General features: G+C 35.3%; 2 protein-coding genes and 1 long non-coding RNA gene across 3 annotated transcripts in view; 2 read left to right on the top strand and 1 right to left on the bottom strand.

Moving 5' to 3' along the window:
* Positions 1–1,094, top strand: part of LOC137496750 (uncharacterized) — an 11,514-nt gene extending 10,420 nt beyond the window's left edge. Inside the window, exon 8 of the mRNA XM_073916348.1 lies at positions 137–1,094. The gene's annotated coding sequence lies outside the window, so the exon portion shown is untranslated. The remainder of the gene's footprint in view (positions 1–136) is intronic.
* LOC141376538 (uncharacterized) lies at positions 127–9,787 on the bottom strand. Its single transcript, XR_012386989.1, has 4 exons — positions 8,578–9,787; positions 8,105–8,180; positions 3,838–5,362; positions 127–3,601 (listed from the first exon to the last, which is right to left on the bottom strand). It is a non-coding gene; the product is annotated as an uncharacterized lncRNA (long non-coding RNA).
* On the top strand, positions 9,406–19,457 carry LOC141376537 (uncharacterized). The gene is made up of 8 exons (XM_073916351.1): positions 9,406–10,203; positions 11,852–11,998; positions 13,266–15,029; positions 15,398–15,492; positions 15,622–15,672; positions 16,697–17,189; positions 18,104–18,212; positions 18,508–19,457. Exons 1-7 carry the CDS (start codon positions 9,984–9,986, stop codon positions 18,208–18,210), a joined length of 2,877 nt encoding a protein of 958 aa, XP_073772452.1. The 5' UTR covers positions 9,406–9,983; the 3' UTR covers positions 18,211–18,212; positions 18,508–19,457.

Raw genomic sequence — 19,457 nt, 5'->3', positions numbered from 1 at the left:
TTAGCAATACCGTAAAAAAAAAACACATATTAAAATATTCGAAGATGTTTAAAAAAAACTGTGACAATGAAAACATTTAAAATTATTAATTTTCTGAAAATCTGAATTTTTTCTTCTTTTATTTTTCCTCATTTAGGAACTTCACACACAAAGCAGCAAAATCTTCAACAAAAAATGTTCAATAAATCATCAAAACTCATCTATAAAGAAGCTTTTCCCGATCCAGGACCACCGTCTGTGCTCATAAACACTACAGGATCAGCGTTTCCCCAGGAAACTGCCTCTTTTGAGCTACTCTCCATGGGATCGGCCTTCAGCAGAGACATTACACTGAACTGAATTTCAACAGAGACATTTGTTAAGCTGCTTTGACAACATTTGCATTGTATAAGTTTTGTAAATAAAGATGAATTGACATGTACATATCAGAAATAAGATTTATTTTTGCACTGTTTATGTATATATTAGAGTATATTATGTGTATGTTTATTTATTTAGTTGTACAGTTTGCACTTTATGCTGTTTATGACACTACTGGTCAAAAGTTTGGCGGTGGGGGGTGTTAAAGAAAATGATTCTGTAAATATTGATTTATTACTTATTGTATGTAGTTGCAAATGAAATCATTGATCCAGTCATTTTTGCTTTTATTACTGTTACCATTAATAGGATCAAGTGACTCTGAAGACTGGATTAATGACGCTGAAAATTCATCTTTAAAATTACTGTAATAAATGATTAAATTAAATGATCAAATACATTTTAACAGGTATTTTATAGTGGAATAACATTTCACAATTTGTACTGCATTTTTGATGAAACACAGCCTTGGTGAGCAGGAGAAGCTTATTTTAAAACATTTAAACATTTTACTGACCCCAAACTTTTGTCCGGTAGTGTATAGAGGTATTTATATGTATTTATTTTTCCATATATTTATGTATAACATTTTATTATTGAAAGCAAAGAACTTGATTGAACAGGGAATCTTGTTTTCTACTGTGCACATGACAACATAAAATGAAAGCGAGATGATGTAAGTAAAAGTACATTTCTTAATAAAAATCTCTTCAATAAAATTACTTTTTGCAAGGAAGTTACTTTTTAGAATTAATTCATATTAACTTTAAAATGGATTTTTACTTTAAAGAGCCCCTATTATGGGTTTTTGTAAATGACCTTCCATGAAGTGTGTAACAGCTCTAAGTGAAGTGAAATATCCAGCTAAGGTCTAAATCTGAAAGTGCGCTGTGTTTAAAATTATTGATTAATTTATAAAAGAGTCGACTCCTAGTACTTTAAATGAATCATCTGGATAACGAGTGAGCTGTTTCTGCGTGACGTGGATACAAAACTTAAGCCCCGCCCAGCTGTTGCGCGCGCAAACCCAGGAAAATTGAAACCTGCGTTCTGGTCCACTAGCACAGTAGCTATGAAATACAGGCTCGACACACACTGTAGCAGACGGTTGTATGAAGTCACGCTGTGCTCAGCTGGATATTATTGGAAGTGTGAAGGAAAGTTAGTGCTATTGTCTCTACCCAAAGATGAAACTCAAGAGTCAGTGGTTAAGGTTTATTTTTGCAAAAATACCTCAGCATTATAGCCCAGCCATGTGCTGTACGAGTGCTTCTGGAATACTCACGCTTACAACGGAGAATTCATCAGTTGTTTGGTAAAGGAAGGATCAGAAAATGTTGACAAACATCAGTAAATGAACAGTTATGAAAAACAATCTGAGCTAGCAATTTACTCCACTGAGTGAAGCCTGCAGCCACTGCTCTTTTGAGTCACTTTTTTAAAAAATTGCTAAAAGTTGGAAAATTTCTGTTAAAAATTGCTAAATTTGTTGCTAGGTGCTGTTTGAAAATAAAGTTGCTAGAGTAGTATAAAAAGTTGCTAAATCTAGCAACAAAATTGCTAAGTTGGCAACACTGTGTTTTGGACGCAGCCTAAGTGTCGCTCATATTGTTTATTATTTATTTTTCATTTAATATTTGTAATGTGTTGTAAGAGCTAGCGTGTTTCTTTAACAAAAAGGTATTTTGACAGATGTTTCTGTCTGGCGCCCAAGGTTAACTTTAAATGAAGGATTATTTTGATTTGTTTCTTTTTTGGAATAACGCACCTTCCAACACGAGCGTTACAATAACCACTTCTGGAAATAGTGGAGTTCACAGGCTGAAAAGTTCGAGAACCCTTGGAATAGACCTGATAAACTAATAAATAATTATGATATTTATAACTAGGAATAAAACAATATTACAATTCTAAATAAAAACAGATTCGCCAAATAAATTTCTAATATTCCAGCCAATTTTGATTTTATGAATGAAAAACAAACAAACAAAATTAAAACCCATTAAATATTCATATATTACAAACAAATTCCCAATATTCATTCATTTATTCATTTTCCTTCGGCTTAGTCTCTTGTTTGTCAGGAGTTCTCACAGAGGAATGAACCACCAACTATTCCAGCATATGTTTTACACAGCGAATGACCTTTCAGCCACAACACAGTACTGAGAAACACCCATACACTCACTCTTTCACACACACACACTCATACACTAAGGGGAAATTTTGTTTATCCAATTCAGTTATCCCGTCTTTGGACTATAGGGGGAAACCGGAGCACCCAAAGGAAACCAACGTGAACACAGAGAGAACATGCACACAGAAACTCCACACAGAAATGACAACTGGTCCAGTCGGGACTTGAACTAGTAACATTCTTGCTGCGACTGAGCTACTGTGCTGCCCCTATTCCCAATATTGATATGGTGTAAATTTGAATTCTCCATCTAAAATCACAAATGGCATACCTCAAATCATGTGGCTTGATGTACTGTGGCTCTTGTGCACTTCAAAGCAATCACCCTTACTATTTTTATCTGGCCGACCATAAAAACAGGAAGAAATAAAATCTCTATTCAATATAATGGCATCAAAAGCCTCTGAATCAGTGCTCCAGCACATCAGCAGATCGATAACATCCAGGTACGAAGCATCATCTAATGCAATGTTCGATTTGGAGAAGCCATTCAAACAACAAATAGTTCTCTCTATGGGTATAGGAAACCTCACTTCCTACTGTTCCCCTGGCAAAAGGAACATAGTAATGACCTGATGGACACTTCCTCCCAAATATGGCCATTTCTGTGTTCAGGCCAGGCAGCTGTGGCATTTATTAAAAAGAGACTGTGGGTCTTCTCAAATGAAGGACGCAGTAGAAGAAGCAGCTGGTAATTGCTAATTAGTATTGTATATGGGTTTAGAGATGTAATCAAACCCCTGACCCTGATTATTAAACTGCAGGGCTCAAAATTGCGACCATTTTGGTCGCATATGCGCCTGAAATTTTACCTATGCGACCTCAAAATTTATTTGGGAGCATTTGTGCGAGTGCAAGTAATTGTTGTGTGCGACCAGTTTTTACTGCAAAATGTTCACCACATGCGCAGATTTGGGAGACATTCACGCAGAATGCATCTCTGCACTTGAAACGCAGCGCTCAGGAATGGTATAAAACAGTTGTCATGTCAACTTGCTGCAGTAAACAGAGTCAAGTCCGTAATGCTTGCCCTGCCTTCGCGCTCTTCTTATCAAGTGGTGCTCGCTGCAGAGCCATTTGAGGAGAGGTGAGCTCCAGAGAGGGGGAGCTTAAGCTTGAGCTCCACCTTTTTTGCACTTCTTCTACGAGTGATGTCACTGGGGGTAGGGTTAGGGGTGGGGTTGGTGTACGCATTAAAACAGCTTACAGGAGGAGGAGCGACAGCTCATGCTCCCCCTCTCTGGAGCTCACCTCTCCTCAAATGGCTCTGCAGCGAGCACCCTCTCCTTCTTATTGGCTCACCACTGCTCTAGCACTGAAATATCAGCTGTCAATCACTCAGTCAATGCCTTCTGGTTTGGGATGACAGAGAGAGCTACTACCGCAAAAAACTAAAGCGCTGAAGATGAGAATGAAGATTACACTGACAGATTTTGTTTTAGAAACCAGGGCATCTAAAGTTACAAATAATGACACATCTTAGTAGTGATCATGTGCTGAATGTTAATCCACTGTCTACACTTTTCGATGAGTGGATAAAATACTTAAATTGGCTTCAAGTCCGCTATAAAAAGTCTGTGGGATGGAATTTTCAGGTAACTCTGTGCCGCATCTAGCACGAGAGCTTCTGTTTAATCCTAATCGCCAGATTCTGTCCGCCATGCAAGGGGCAGCTATCTGTAAAATTGAACACCACGTACACCATCGCAAACGGGCTTACACTGAGCAAACTAATATTGCTACTCATGAAAAGTATTGCTATTAACATGACGTATGCATATAATAAGGTACAGTATATGTCAAAAGCATCAGTGCAATATTAGACACGACGTGTGAGAACAGCACAGTTACACCGTTAACAGATTTATTCATGTCAAGCAGTGCATGAAGGGCCGATGAGCGCTCCGTGTACCTTTTGGTCACTCAGTTATGTTAAAAAAATCTATTTTCTTGTGATAACGAGATTTCGTTGAGACATATTTTTCTCATGCATGCATATATATATTTTGCTTGTTAGTTTGATTAGTGTTGATTTTAAATGCAATAAATATGTTTGTATAAAACTTGTAGTAACGGTGCTTATACGTGTGACTAAATTTTGGCTGATGCACCTAAATTTTTAAGTTAGGAGCACCGGTGCTACCAAGCAGAAAGGTTAATTTCGAGCCCTGTATGCTACACTATTTAAGGGCATTCTACTTTAAAACATTGATAAGACCCGTTGTTCAATTGTCATTTAAATGTGTAATGCCATTTAGGGCTGTACGATATTTCAAAATTGCCATATTTTTGTATTGTATTGTAATTATATTAATACAATTTCTTTAAATGACTCGAATGTCTATTTGGAATTTATAATTTTAGATTGATATGATTCTGTAGGGGAGAATTAAATAACAGTACTTAAGTAATCAAATGTAAAAAAATATTGGACAGTCTTTGTTGTATTCATTCAATTTCTTTTGGCTTAGTCCCTTATTTATCAGGGGTCATCACAACGGAATGAACCGTCAACTATTCCAGCATATGTTTTACGCCCTTCCAGCTGCAATCTATTACTAAGAAACACCCATACACTCACATTCACACACACTCATTAACTACGGCCAATTTAGTTAATTCAATTTACCTGCACCGCATGTCTTTGGACTGTGGTGGAAACCGGAGCACTCGGAGGAAACCTACACAGACACTGGGAGAACTTGCAAACTCCACACAGAAATGCTTACTGGCCCAGACAAGACTCGAACCAGCGACCTTCTTGCTGTGAGGCAACAATGCTAACCACTGAGTCACTGAGCCACCCTGTTGAACAAACAATTCATTAAAATAATCATTATTGAAGTTAAAAAGAAACAATTTTTAAAATTCTCATTCAATCACAGGCCTTAAAACACTTGCAAAATTATCAATTATAATTTAGACTCGATATTGTATATTCTGCGATAAACTATTGTGAATGATCACAATGTGATATTGATGCTGAAACAATATATCGTGCAGTCCAACCATTATCGTCCCAGTAAGATAAGAATATGCTTTCAAAAAAGCCGATACATATATACTGATATTTGTGTGCCAGTGTGACACTAAACTAAGGAGAGTTTAACTCACTGTTGTAAAGAAAGCCTGGTAAGAGCTTAATTAGCTAGTGCAAGTGTGTCTGATTGGGGTTGGAACTAAACTTTGCAGGACACCGGCCCTCTAGGGCCGAGTTTGGGCATGCCTGGTTTAACTCACAAAACACTCCCTCACCTGAACTCACCATGAGAGAGATGAAGAAAATAAAAGCACACAAGCGCTAAGGTATCAAATGCTCAAGACATAATCTTTAAAATGTTGTATTAAAAATGTTATGCTGATTTTTTGTGGAGAAATCGATTAGAGGTAGCCTGCTATTTTTATTCTTAACGGAAAACAGCCTATGCTGGTTATCAAAAAAAGATTGAGCCAGTGTTTTTTTTGTTTTATGGCCTAATCTAAATCTGTAATTTAAGTGAAAATATTTAGTGCAGCAAAATTTTGAAAAAATAGACAAATAAACTCACCCAGTATAACTATGATGTTTAATCCAATTAGGACATTTACTGCCATCTACTGTACAAAATATATACTTATTAAATTATTTGAAAATGAAACACCTCTTAAAAATTGCTCATGAATATGTTACTAGCATTTTGACTTGATCATGGTTGTTGTTATTATCTTATATTATGTACTTTTTATTGTCTCACTTTTATTATTTTTTTTTTTTTTGTAGTGCTTTGGGTTGTAAGAAAATTTTCCCAAATAAAATTTATTAAAACTATTATTTTTACAATAGTTTATACAATAATCAACTCAAAGCTCCTTAAGATCACAATAAATTAAGATTTTTACTCATCATAGTACATAATGCTGTTGATAATGTAACAATACAAATGATTTGATTTGAAAAAGGTTGACAATATCCATTAAAATCTTTTAATTCCTTAAATTTAAGTCTAAGTTGGCATTTGAGCTGTTTTTTAAATTAAGAATTTTAATAGCAAACACAAACACATTCATTGGTTAACAATAAAACATTCTTTGGTTATGCAAATATTTATATATATATATATATATATATATATATATATATATATATATATATATATATATATATATATATATATATATATATATATATATTTACATACAGTTGAAGTCAGAATTATTAGCCCCCCTGAATTATTATCACCCCTGTTTATTTTTTCCCCCATTTTATGTTTAATGAAGGGAAGATTGTTTCAGCACATTTCTAAGCATAATAGTTTTAAAAACGTATTTCTAATAACTGATTTATTTTATATTTGCCATGCTGACAGTAAATAATATTTTACTTGAAATTTTTCAAGACACTTCTATACAGCTTAAAGTGACATTTAAAGGCTTAACTAGGTTAATTAGGTGAACTACGCAGGTTAGGGTAATGAGGCAAGTTATTGTAAAACGATGGTTTGTTCTGTAGACAATTGAAAAAAAAAATAACTTAAAGGGGCTAATAATTTTTTCCCAACATTTTTTTTTTATTAAAAACTGCTTTTATTCTAGCTGAAATAAAACAAATAAGACTTTTTCCAGAAGAAAAAATGTCATCAGACATACTGTGAAAATTTCCTTGCTGTGTTAAAAATCATTTGGGAAATATTTAAAAAAGAAGTAAAAAATCAAAAGGGGGCTAATAATTCTGACTTCAACACCATTATGAATAAAATGTCAGGCACAATGTTATGGTGTAGTTAAAAAGAAAATTTAAATTGTTATTGTAAGGAAGATAATTAAACCATATGTTCATAAATAGAAATATAAATAGAGTTGATAAATAAAGTTAATAAATAAGAGTTTAAAGGCAAATCTTTGACAAAACTTTTATTGAGATGAAATGTAAGTGATTGAATGGGTGTTGGCCCAATTTGGTACCTTTACATGGACAGCAAAATGAAGACCTGTTTAAAATTATATAAGACGTAAAACACAACATTAAATTAAGATTTTAAGGCCTAAAAGTTTTTTTTTAATTTATTTATGTGAATTGTTTTAAAATCAATGACATTATAAAAAAATGCTTTTCTTCCTTCGATTTTAGTCTCTAGTCCAAATATCTAAAAATTCTTAAATCAAAAACATTTTCTGTACAAGCAAGTATGTCTTGTTTGAAGAAATTATTTATCAAAATTAATAGATTTTTTTCCTTAAAACAAGCAAAATATGTAAAATATTAAATCTGCAAAATAATCACTTCAAAAGGAAAAACAAGATTATTTTGCTTACCCCATATCCATTTCTCAGTGAATATAGTCAATAATTTTTGGTGCATTTTATCAAACATTTTCTTTCATTATTAAACAGTTAGTCTATGTCCGTTAAAATGAGAGTTTGGTCATTGAACATCTTTAGGAATAGAAAGATTTATTGCAAACAAAATTACAAACTACATTTGTGTGTGTGTGTGTGTGTGTGTGTGTGTGTGTGTGTGTGTGTGTGTGTGTGTGTGTGTGTGTGTGTGTGTGTGTGTGTGTGTGTGACCTTGGCACTCTTCGAACCCAGTTTTTCCACTCTCCATCAACACACACTCATGGATGAAGACAGAACTTCTTGATGCCTGCACACAGAGCAGTAGGAGACAAATGGTCAAGTTATAGCTCTGCTGCTTTTGACAGTAAAAAACGAAACATTATAATGTGAAACTGTGAAATGTTTCTCCATCACAATTAAACTGATGTTTTCTTTTAACAATTCAATGTCACTTTTTCCACTATCTACATGTCATTCAGCAGTAATAGGTCTGAATATAAGGACTGAATATAAAACACTAAATACAAAACACCTTTAGTTTACATCACGAAATGTTTCTTAGTAAAACCACCATTTAAATCCTCTACAAAACAGTTTAGACAAAGCATTGAACTTAATTTGATAGAAAATGCACATATACACTGATATAAATAAAAAAGCTTAAGTAAATAGCTAAACTCTATATTAAATAAAGAAATAATTACCTGCATAGGACTCAAACTGACAGTTGTTATATTTCCACCATTTTAAAAAAACATCATTTTGTTAGCACATGGAAAAATGGCGCTCACGGAGAAGAGTAGGCATCAAAACGTCAACAAAGGTATAAAATAGCACAAACATAAAGCGAAAACCCACTCTGAAATTTACATGAAACTTTATGTTTAAGTTTTCTGTGTGGAGCTACGACAGAGATGTCGCGCTAACAGCAGCAAAGCCTGACGTTACATAAGATACAGCTGCGGACACGCACATTAATATAGCATCATTTTTGTAAGACTGTATAACAATAATTAATATTTTTACAGTACTGTGAAGGTTGGTTTAAGGTTGGGGTAGGGGTAGACGTTAATCAAATACAATTTATTGGGTGATTTATTAAATACCATAAATAATACTCGGTACAACTACTGTTTTTACATTACTGTTATGTTTGGGTTTAGGGTTGGGGTAGGGTTTGAGGTTAATAAAATACTTTAAATGGAAAATTTAATAAATAATATAAATAATTCTCATTAACTTTCGGCCGGCGTGGGTTGTTGCTAACGTTAGGGCAGATATGGTTGGTTAACGAGAATTATTTTTTAAATTTCCCATTTGTTGTATTTTATTACCGTCTACTCCTTCCCCAACCTTAAACCCGTACGCGTCACAGTAATTTAAAATATTAATTATTGTTATTCAGTGTTACAAAATTATATTGATGTGCGTATCCTATCTAGACTTTACCCGTATCTGATGTAGCAGCAGGATTTATGTAGATAACCCACTAGTATTATTTCATACAATATTTGTTTTTATTCATATTTTTTAATCGAAGCTAGAAGAACGGTATCTCCTACAAGAGTAATTAATTAATACTTGTCTATAAAATAATTAAACATTTGTTGGTGCCCTTTTTAAAATGCCTTTATGTTTTTTTCAGTATTGTGCTATAGTATTCATTATCCGTCACAAACATTCATATTTTTGAACTTGAGCACTAATTTTGTATTTTTGGCAATCAATTTGTAATCGTTTTTATATAAATCTGCGAATTGTAAAGCCCGCCTTTTTGATTTGATTGGCTAGCATTTTGACATTGATGAGCTATCACTGTAGTGGTTATGTGGTTTAGTGGCAACTTCAGATGTGAACAGTCCTAGATGGGTAATATTTGAAAATCGCCTTTGTAGTTTTAAGCAAAAAAACTACAAACTCGTAAGCTGTTCGAAGCAAGCTGCAACTGTTCGAAGGATTCCAAAAATGACGTCATCGCTATTCGGTGCTGCCACACCCTTCATTTAATTGATATTCTGAATTGAGTGAAGACGCGTTTGCAGAAACCTCGAGCAAATCTTTGGATTTGCGAATATCTATTGACTAACTTATTTTCTGAGTAAACAGATTTATGAGTGAGAAAACTAATTTTATGTTTGTCCACGCGATGGCAGCAACAACGCCCGTGTGTGTCGAAGGAGAGACTGAAGGGACGAAAACATGGCTGGAGAACATTGGATTCTGCACCAACTTCTGTCCCTGGCTCGACGAGGAGGATTCGACAATGGCTTCAGATGCCGACAAAGCATTTGATAAGCCTTTTACTGTCAATGACAAGAAAAATACAACCGGTAAGACTGTCAGCAACCACTCAAGCTTTCTAGGTTTAAAAAAAAATGATAAAACTGTGCAAAGAGAAAGTATTAGTGGATGAAATTAATTTAATATATGACTTAAGAAACATAACATATAAAACAAAACATGATAAATTGTCAATAATGGGGTTTAGGATGAGAAAAGTGTGAGGTGAATTGCCCTGAATTGAGACTCTGGCCTCAGATATCCCTAACCTTAAAGTTAGTTTGACGTTAGACATTCATTGACGTTAGACAATTGGTTTCAAAACAATTAAACTCTTTGCTCCTGCTATAGTTTGAGTCAAAAATATGTCAGATAGACATAAATATGTGCCCTTTATATTGCACAAGGCTTAATTTCTCGATTTAAAAAAAAACAAGTTTTGGTACTGGTCTTATTGTATAATTTCATCTGGTTGAATTTTTATTTTGTTTGAGAAATAAGCTTTGTGCAGCATAAAGGGCTCAAACCATAGCAAAGAAAAACCATAGCAAAGAGTTTAATCGGTTTGAAATCAAATGTTTAATTTGGCCACAATTTTCTGTTTCTGCATATTGAATGATTTTCAAATCTTATTTTAACAGATATTTTGGGAAAATGCTTTAAATATTTTCTGACATACAACAATACTCTGGGAAAGAATTTTGTTACGTTCGTGGCTGATTTTGCCCCATTAATGATGTCAGTTTTTGATAGCAAAGACATGACACCATCTAATAATGCAGTTTTGACTGTTGCTTACTTTTCTTCTTGGGAAAAGGTCAGAGTTAATTTTTTACTCATCAGTTGCAGTGCAAAAAGGCTTAGTTTCTGCCTTCTGTTCAATTCAATGTTGTTTCTAAAGTGCTTTCACTATGTAGACTTTGTCAAAGCAGCATAACACAGCTGAAGTTCTAGTAAACTAAAACTGCTTCAGTCCAGTTTGCAGAGTTTTCCCTCTATATGGAATATTGTGTGTGTGTGTGTGTGTGTGTGCGCGCTTGTGTGCGTGCGTGTGTAAAAGAGACATATGTCTGAAAAAATTAAAATAAGCAAGTTAGCTCTCAGAGGATAGTAAACATAGTGAGTGTATTTATGCACAAACACTATAATCTGCAGTTTTACTCCATAGAGCTCCATATAAAAGCCAGAATCTTATTTGCACAGGAAAAATCTAAAGGGTTAATGCTGTCAACTGATGATGAACAGTAGAAATGACACATTTTATTTCTTCCCAACAAGGGAAAACCACCAACAATCAATCAAAAATGTTATATACTTTATTACTATAAATGTTAGCCTTTTTAAGTAAGATCATATTTTACTTGATAAGATTACAAGAATAATACAAAATCTGTTTGTTTCAAGTAGCAAAGAATTAATGATTGAGATATCACCTCTGCCTTATTTTATTAGCCAGGAAAGACCCTAATATACATCACACTAACTTAATGTATTTCTGTGCGTGTGTGTGTGTGTGTGTGTGTGTGTGTGTGTGTGTGGTAATCTTTAGGAATAGACTAAAATAAATTATTTTCCTTTTTATGTCAACGATCATCTGAAAATTAAGTAATGATCATGTTCCATGAAGACATTTTGTAATGAATAAATTACAGTTGTTGTTGTTTTTTTATGACTCTTATGGCTAATTTTTTTATTTAGGGTCACATATGGAGATCATCAGCTTTTGCAGTGATTTCTGTCTCTGGCTGGACGATGACTGGACTGTGGCTTCAGATGTCGGTACAGCACCAGATGAGATGCCCGATGACCCTTTTCCCGATAACACCATGGAGGAAAACACAACCGGTGAGATAATTAGCAACCTCTTCACTATAAAATATGAACATTTTATTAATGGGAATTAGGATACTTAATCTCTTTAAGTAAAATATAAAGGTAAAAACAGGGTAAAGACATAAGTATTAGGGAATTTAATTAAATATATAAAAAAACAAGTAACATGACATATTAAACAAAAATGAGAAATGATTAATATTAACACAGTGATTACATGTTGTTCTATAAGATAAATTGGCCTCAAGTGAGACTTTTTTTAAGGTGGCCTATCAAAAACAACAAATTCATATTCAAAATACTATTTCAAAATTCACAGGACATGTTATATTAACATTGAAAAAGAAAAGCTGCAAATAATACATTGAGTAAATTAAAGATTTTAATAATATATTTAATTGTGTTCTCAACTCACAAAATCACAGACTCTAAAAGTTATTTTTGTTAAAAGCAAATCTTCCTTGCTGTTCTGTGCTTGTAATAAATGGACAATAAATTACATTTATCCCTCTTTGACCTAAAAAATTGAGCCGATCGGTGACTAAAATAATGTTATCCAAACCATGAGATTTGTGATATGTTACAACATTAATTTCTTAAAATAATATTTCTTTTGTGGAAGCCTTTTTTATTTTGTTTGGCTGGAATAAAAGTAGCTTTTTAACAGTTTAAGGTCAATAATATTAGCCACTTTAAGAGAATATATATATATATATATATATATATATATATATATATATATATATATATATATATATATATATATATATATATATATATATATATATATAATTGTATTAGTCTTTATAGAACAAACCACTGTTGTCCAATGACTTGCCTAATTATTCTAACTTGCCTAGTCAACCTAATTATCATAGTAGTGTCTTTAAGCATTTTCAGCTGAATACTAGTATCTTGTAAAATAGTTATTTAAACTTAAAGTTTAAAAACATCATGAAAAAAATCTCATTAAATCACAAGAGGGCTAATAATTTTGACCATGTTTGTATGTATGTTTAGGAATAGCTTAAACACTTCATTTGATTTCCTTTTTATACCAAAATTCATCAAAAAATTAGGTATTTCAAAATTAAGTTTTAAAATGACTCTTATGTCTAATTTTGTTATTTAGGGTTATAAAAACACTACAGCTTGTCCCCACTTTGGGAAAAGTCACCCTATATCTTGTTATTTTTTAATATGTTTTATTTATATATACTTAATAGCCTAAACAATAACAGATTGTCATGTTTTCTTTTTTGTCTTTTTTTCAATTTAGGAATTCAAATACAAGGCAGCAGCAGGTGGAGCAAAATCCGTGCTTTCTTCAAGAGAGTGTGGAAGGCCATAAAGAAACCTTTCTTCTGCTGCAGACAGATAAGCGTGGAACCACAAACACCACAGGAGAATCCACAAACAACTAATCCAGACCTAGAGACTGATTCAGATACAGAGAATGTCGCTGGACCTTCTTGGATCTGGAACTCTGTTGGTCCAGATTTAGAGCCTGTCCCTGGAGTATCTGGTCTCTGTAACTCTGTTGGTCCAGATTTAGAGCCTGTCCCTGGAGTGTCTGGTCTCTGTAACTCTGTTGATCCAGATCCAAAACCTGTCCCTGGAGTGTCTGGGCTCTGGAACACTGTTGATCCAGATTCAGAGCCTGTCCCTGGAGTGTCTGGGCTCTGGAACACTGTTGATCCAGATCCAGAGCCTGTCCCTGGAGTGTCTGGTCTCTGTAACTCTGTTGATCCAGATCCAAAATCTGTCTCTGGAGTGTTTGGGCTTCAGCACACTGTTGATCCAAATCCAGAGCCAGTCTCTAAAGTGTCTGTTCTCCGAAACACTGTTGATCCAGTGCCTGTCTTTGGGGTGTCTGATATACAGAACTCTGTTGATCCAGAGCCTGTTCCTGCAGTGCCTGGTCCTCGGAACACTGTTGATCCAGATCCAGAACCTGTTCACGAAGTGCCTGGTCCTAGGAACACTGTTGATCTAGATCCAGAGCTTGTCCCTAGAGTGTCGGGTCTTCAAAACACTGTTGATCCAGTGCCTGTCCCTGGGGTGTCTGATTTACAAAACTCTTTTGATCCAGAGCCTGTTCCTGAAGTGCTTGTTCCTCGGAACACTGTTGATCCAGTGCCTGTCCCTGGGGTGTCTGATTTACAGAACTCTTTTGATCCAGAGCCTGTTCCTGAAGTGCTTGTTCCTCGGAACACTGTTGATCCAGATCCAGAGCCTGTCTCTAAAGTGCTTGTTCCTCAGAACACTGTTGATCTAGATCCAGAGCCTTTTCCTGAGGTGCCTGGTCCTCGGAACACTGTTGATCCAGATCCAGAGCCTGTTCCTGAAGTGCCTGGTCCTCGGAACACTGTTGATCCAGATCCAGAGCCTGTCCCTGAAGTGCCTGGTCCTCGGAACACTGTTGATCTAGATCCAGAGCTTGTCTCTAAAGTGCCTGGTCCTCAGAACACTGTTGGTCCAGATTCAGAGCCTGTCTCTTGGCTATCTTGGCTTTGGAACAATGTGCGTCCAGTGACACCGTTTGTCCTTGGACTTTTCCGTCTCTGGTACACTTTAAATCCAGATCCAGAGCTGTTTTCTAGAGCACCTGGGGTCAGGAACACTGTTGATTTAGATCCAGAGCCTGCCCCTGGAGTGCATGATCTCCGGAACTCTGTTGATCCAGATCCAGAAAATGTACCTGGAATGTCTAAGCCCTGGAGTACTGTTTATTCTGATCCAGTGCCTGTACCTGAAGTATCCAGGAACCGGAATACTGTTGATCTTGATCCAGATCAAGAGCCTGTACTTGGACTGTCTTGGCTTTGGTACACTTTTGTTCCTGAGCTAGAGTTTGCCCTTGGACGGAATCGTCTCAGAGCCTGTTTAAATCCAGATCCAGACCCCGTTGCTGGACCATCTGTAGTTCAGAACATGGTTGATCAGGAACCGGAGCCTGTGCCTGGACCATCTAGTCTCCAAGACACGTCCAATGCGAGGTCCTCATCTGCCTCAGGAGCCCCTAATTTTGAGCCAAATACTGGTGAGTGTGCTAACAGCACTCTGAAATCACATACAAAACATTAATGCAGAATCAAATTCATGAAATTTTGTTTATTTAATTTGATGGAAACAGTAATATTATAGATGCTACTGTAACATACCTGTTAATGTAAGGCAGTTGTTCTCAACTTCGGGCCTCTGGCCACCCTGCACTGCACATTTTGTTAGTCTTTCTTACTTAACACACTTGATTCTGATCATCAGCTTATTAACTTATTCTTGTGTGTTAAATAACAAAGACATCCAAAATGTGTGTGTAGGGGTCCGGGGGTCAAAATTGAGAACAACTGATGTAAGGTTAGTTTGTCAGTATAAGAGAATAACCTCTTCTTTCTTCTTTTTTTTCAGGATCTTTGATTGGTCTCTACGGCTTTGGAGAAATGATAGGATCTGGGAGCTTTGGCTCAACATACAAAGCAGTTCGTAAATCTGATGGCAAGCAGGTAAAAATCTCTTACTGTTCAATTGGCTTCTTATGTAACCTGTTCACTTGATCCAAACTTGAATATTTATTAAACAAATTACAGATTGAATAATGTGAAAAAAATAATTATTGTGTTTTCTTTTTTTAGGTTGCCATCAAGAAGATTCCGAAGAGAAAGAATCCAAGTTACATCTCTGTTGTAAGTTGGCAAAACTTCACTCATCATTTAATTCTTTAATGGTTTGGACACGTTTACAGTAACATAGTTCAATTTCAAAAGTCAAAAAGCAGCCATATGAATCTGTATGAAAACTTCTCCCATGTTCAAGCTGAAGAAAATTATTTTATGGTGACTTCAGGATGAGCTGTGCTTCATGCTGAAATTTGATTAATGTGAACATTTACTGTATTATGTAGCAGTACTGTAAGAGTAAAGAGCTGGAAAACCTTGTTGATCATATACAAAAGTACTAAAGCAGGGTAAAATACATGTAAAGGATAAGTTTGCCCAAGCATTAAATCATTGTTTACTCACCCTGTGATTCCAATCCTCTGAGACTTTTGTTCCTCAACAGAACACAAAAGATATTTCAGATTTAAGAGCTTTCTCTTCTGCTATAGACGGTAAGGGTCCTGAGAAGCTCAAATTCAGAAAAGAAGCCAAAACCATTGTCTGAACAGTTCATGTAACTTCAGTGGTTCCACTACAATCATACAAAGCTGCTGAAACACCTTTGTCTGCCAAAAAACTGTAAAAACAAATTAGTTTGCCAATGTTTTCTCTCCTGCATCAGGTCAGGGTACATGTTTTCTACAGGCAGTATGATGTTTTGTCAGAGTCATATTACCTGTGGTAAATGCACACCCCAGTCTGATGTAGAAGAATTGGGCAAAGTCAGTTGTTTTTACAGTTCTTATTTTAGTGTTCTTGGAGCATCGTATGATTACAGTTGAACCACTGAAGACACTCCTTGTCTCCTTTTCTGGACTTTGAGCACCTCAGGACCGTTCCTGTGTGTGGAGGATGAGGGAGCTCTCAGATTTAATTTAAAATGCCCTAATTTGTGTTCTGAGAGATGAATGAAGGTTTCAAGGGGTTGAAATGACATGAAGGAAAGTAAATAATAACAGTATTTTAATTTTCGGGTGAACTAATCATTTAAATAGTACCAATTTTTCCTCAGATGTACAACTACTAACCCTTGTTTTCTTTTTCTCTGCAGCCTGGTTGTTCCAGACCTGTGTGTAAAGAAGCAGCGTATATGCTAATGCTGAAACATCCTTCAGCAAGCAAGCATGTGATAGAAATGTATGAGTGGTTTGATCAACCTGGATTCATTTCACTCGTCATGGAGTACCCCCAACCTTGCGTATCTCTGCGGGACTATATAATCATGCATGACAAACTGTCAGAACGGGTTGCACGTTCCCTGCTGCACCAGTTAGTCCAGGCAATGCAGCACTGTAGTTACCGTGGTGTTTCCCACAACGACATGCATCCTGACAACATCCTAGTCAACACAAAGAAGGTGGAGCTCAAGCTGATTGACTTCGGTTGTGCTACCAATATCAGAGCAGAAAATTGTCAAGCTGTCGTCTTGGCAAACATCCGGACCGTAGGCAACATGCTGTATTTCATGGTGCATGGAAGATATCCAAAGTACAGCATGTCTGGAACGAAGCGCCACCTTTTGTTTGGTCCCAGTGTATCCAGTGGTAAGTGAAAAGACAAATTTACATGCCAAAACCTCAACCTGTTGTAGTCTCATGACAAGACAGGAAGAGCTTAGCATTGCTGATCCTAGGAAATGTTTGACTTTATTAAGGAATCTAACGACACCTTGTGTAATAGCTAATGATTGAGCAACTTCAGTCCTGGGGGGCCACTGCCCTACAGAGTTTACCTTTAAATTGAATCCTCAAGTGATCTTGTCATTGACTGTATTCAGAATCACCCCCTATATCAGGGGTGGCCAACCCTGTTCATGGAGATCTACCTTCCTGCAGATTTCAGTTGCAACCCATATCAAACACACCTGCCTGTAATTATCACACAGTGTTCAGGTCCTAATTAATTGGTTCAGGTGTGTTTGATATGGGTAGCAACTGATATCTGCAGGAAGGTGACTCTCCAGGAACAGTGCTGGCCACCCCTGCCCTATACCCTCATCTACTACTCCTTACGTTAGTCTAGTAAATTAGTGTATTTAAAGGAGTGAATGTAAACAAATAAGTCAATTGAAGCAGTTTTGTTTGTGCTTTTCTGGTTGATAAACCCTCGGATGGATTGGATTCTGCTTGGTTAGACCCAAGTTATTTAACACAACAAGCTGTATGCTAGTAATGAAACACTGTAGTTTTATTTGTCATGTATAGGAATGTTATTTTTACAATTAAATAAATGTATTTATTAATTCATTTAAGGGTACAGGGCTGCGATTTCAGACATAGCCATTGGTTAACTTGCTTCAGAAGTGTTTGATTAGAGTTTAAGCAAAACTCTGCAGGACACAGACCCTCCAGGACTCTCCAGTAGCCTTTTTAATAACAAATTTCAGAAGATATCTTTATAAATGTCAGCTTTAATGTCTTATACAGTCTTGATTAACTATCTCTTTCTCCTTGTACAGACTGCAGGGATCTGATAGAAAAGTGCATGGATAGGAAATTGTCAACATTGGGGGACGTCTTACAGCACCAGTGGATGAAGAAGCAGGAGATGGAGGAGCAGGGATGAAGGTAAATACAACTGATCCAGTAGGAAACAACGTTTCTAATACTGGCACACACAAAGCTGATGATGTCACCTTAGTTTTAGATTTTTTATTAATCATCTTCAGTTTTGCTAATGTGTAACATATTTAAGTGCACTTAAAACTCAAGTATTAAACATGTTTAGCAACACCGTTAATAAAAAAAATATATATATTCAAATATTTGAAGATGTTTAAAAAAACTGTGACAATGAAAACATTTAAAATTATTAATTTTCTGAAAGTCTGAATTTTTTCTTCTTTTATTTTTCCTCATTTAGGAACTTCACACACAAAGCAGCAAAATCTTCAACAAAAAATGTTCAAAAAATCATCAAAACTCATCTATAAAGAAGCTTTTCCCGATCCAGGACCACCGTCTGTGCTAATAAACACTACAGGATCAGCGTTTCCCCAGGAAACTGCCTCTTTTGAGCTACTCTCCATGGGATCGGCCTTCAGCAGAGACATTACACTGAACTGAATTTCAACAGAGACATTTGTTAAGCTGCTTTGACAACATTTGCATTGTATAAGTTTTGTAAATAAAGATGAATTGACATGTACATATCAGAAATAAGATTTATTTTTGCACTGTTTATGTATATATTAGAGTATATTATGTGTATGTTTATTTATTTAGTTGTACAGTTTGCACTTTTGCACTTTATGCTGTTTATGACACTACTGGTCAAAAGTTTGACGGTGGGGGGTGTTAAAGAAAATGATTCTGTAAATATTGATTTATTACTTATTGTATGTAGTTGCAAATGAAATCATTGATCCAGTCATTTTTGCTTTTATTACTGTTACCATTAATAGGATCAAGTGACTCTGAAGACTGGAGTAATGATGCTGAAAATTCATCTTTAAAATTACTGTAATAAATGATTAAATTAAATGATCAAATACATTTTAACAGTTATTTTATAGTGGAATAACATTTCACAATTTGTACTGCATTTTTGATGAAACACAGCCTTGGTGAGCAGGAGAAGCTTATTTTAAAACATTTAAACATTTTACTGACCCCAAACTTTTTCCCGGTAGTGTATAGAGGTATTTATATGTATTTATTTTTCCATATATTTATGTATAACATTTTATTATTGAAAGCAAAGAACTTGATTGAACAGGAAATCTTGTTTTCTACTGTGCACATGACAACATAAAATGAAGCGAGATGATGTAAGTAAAAGTACATTTCTTAATAAAAATGTCTTCAATAAAA

This window comes from Danio rerio, chromosome 11, assembly GCF_049306965.1.
Source record: "Danio rerio strain Tuebingen ecotype United States chromosome 11, GRCz12tu, whole genome shotgun sequence".
Lineage (NCBI taxonomy): Eukaryota > Metazoa > Chordata > Actinopteri > Cypriniformes > Danionidae > Danio > Danio rerio.
This window is presented reverse-complemented; position numbering and strand designations above follow the sequence as displayed.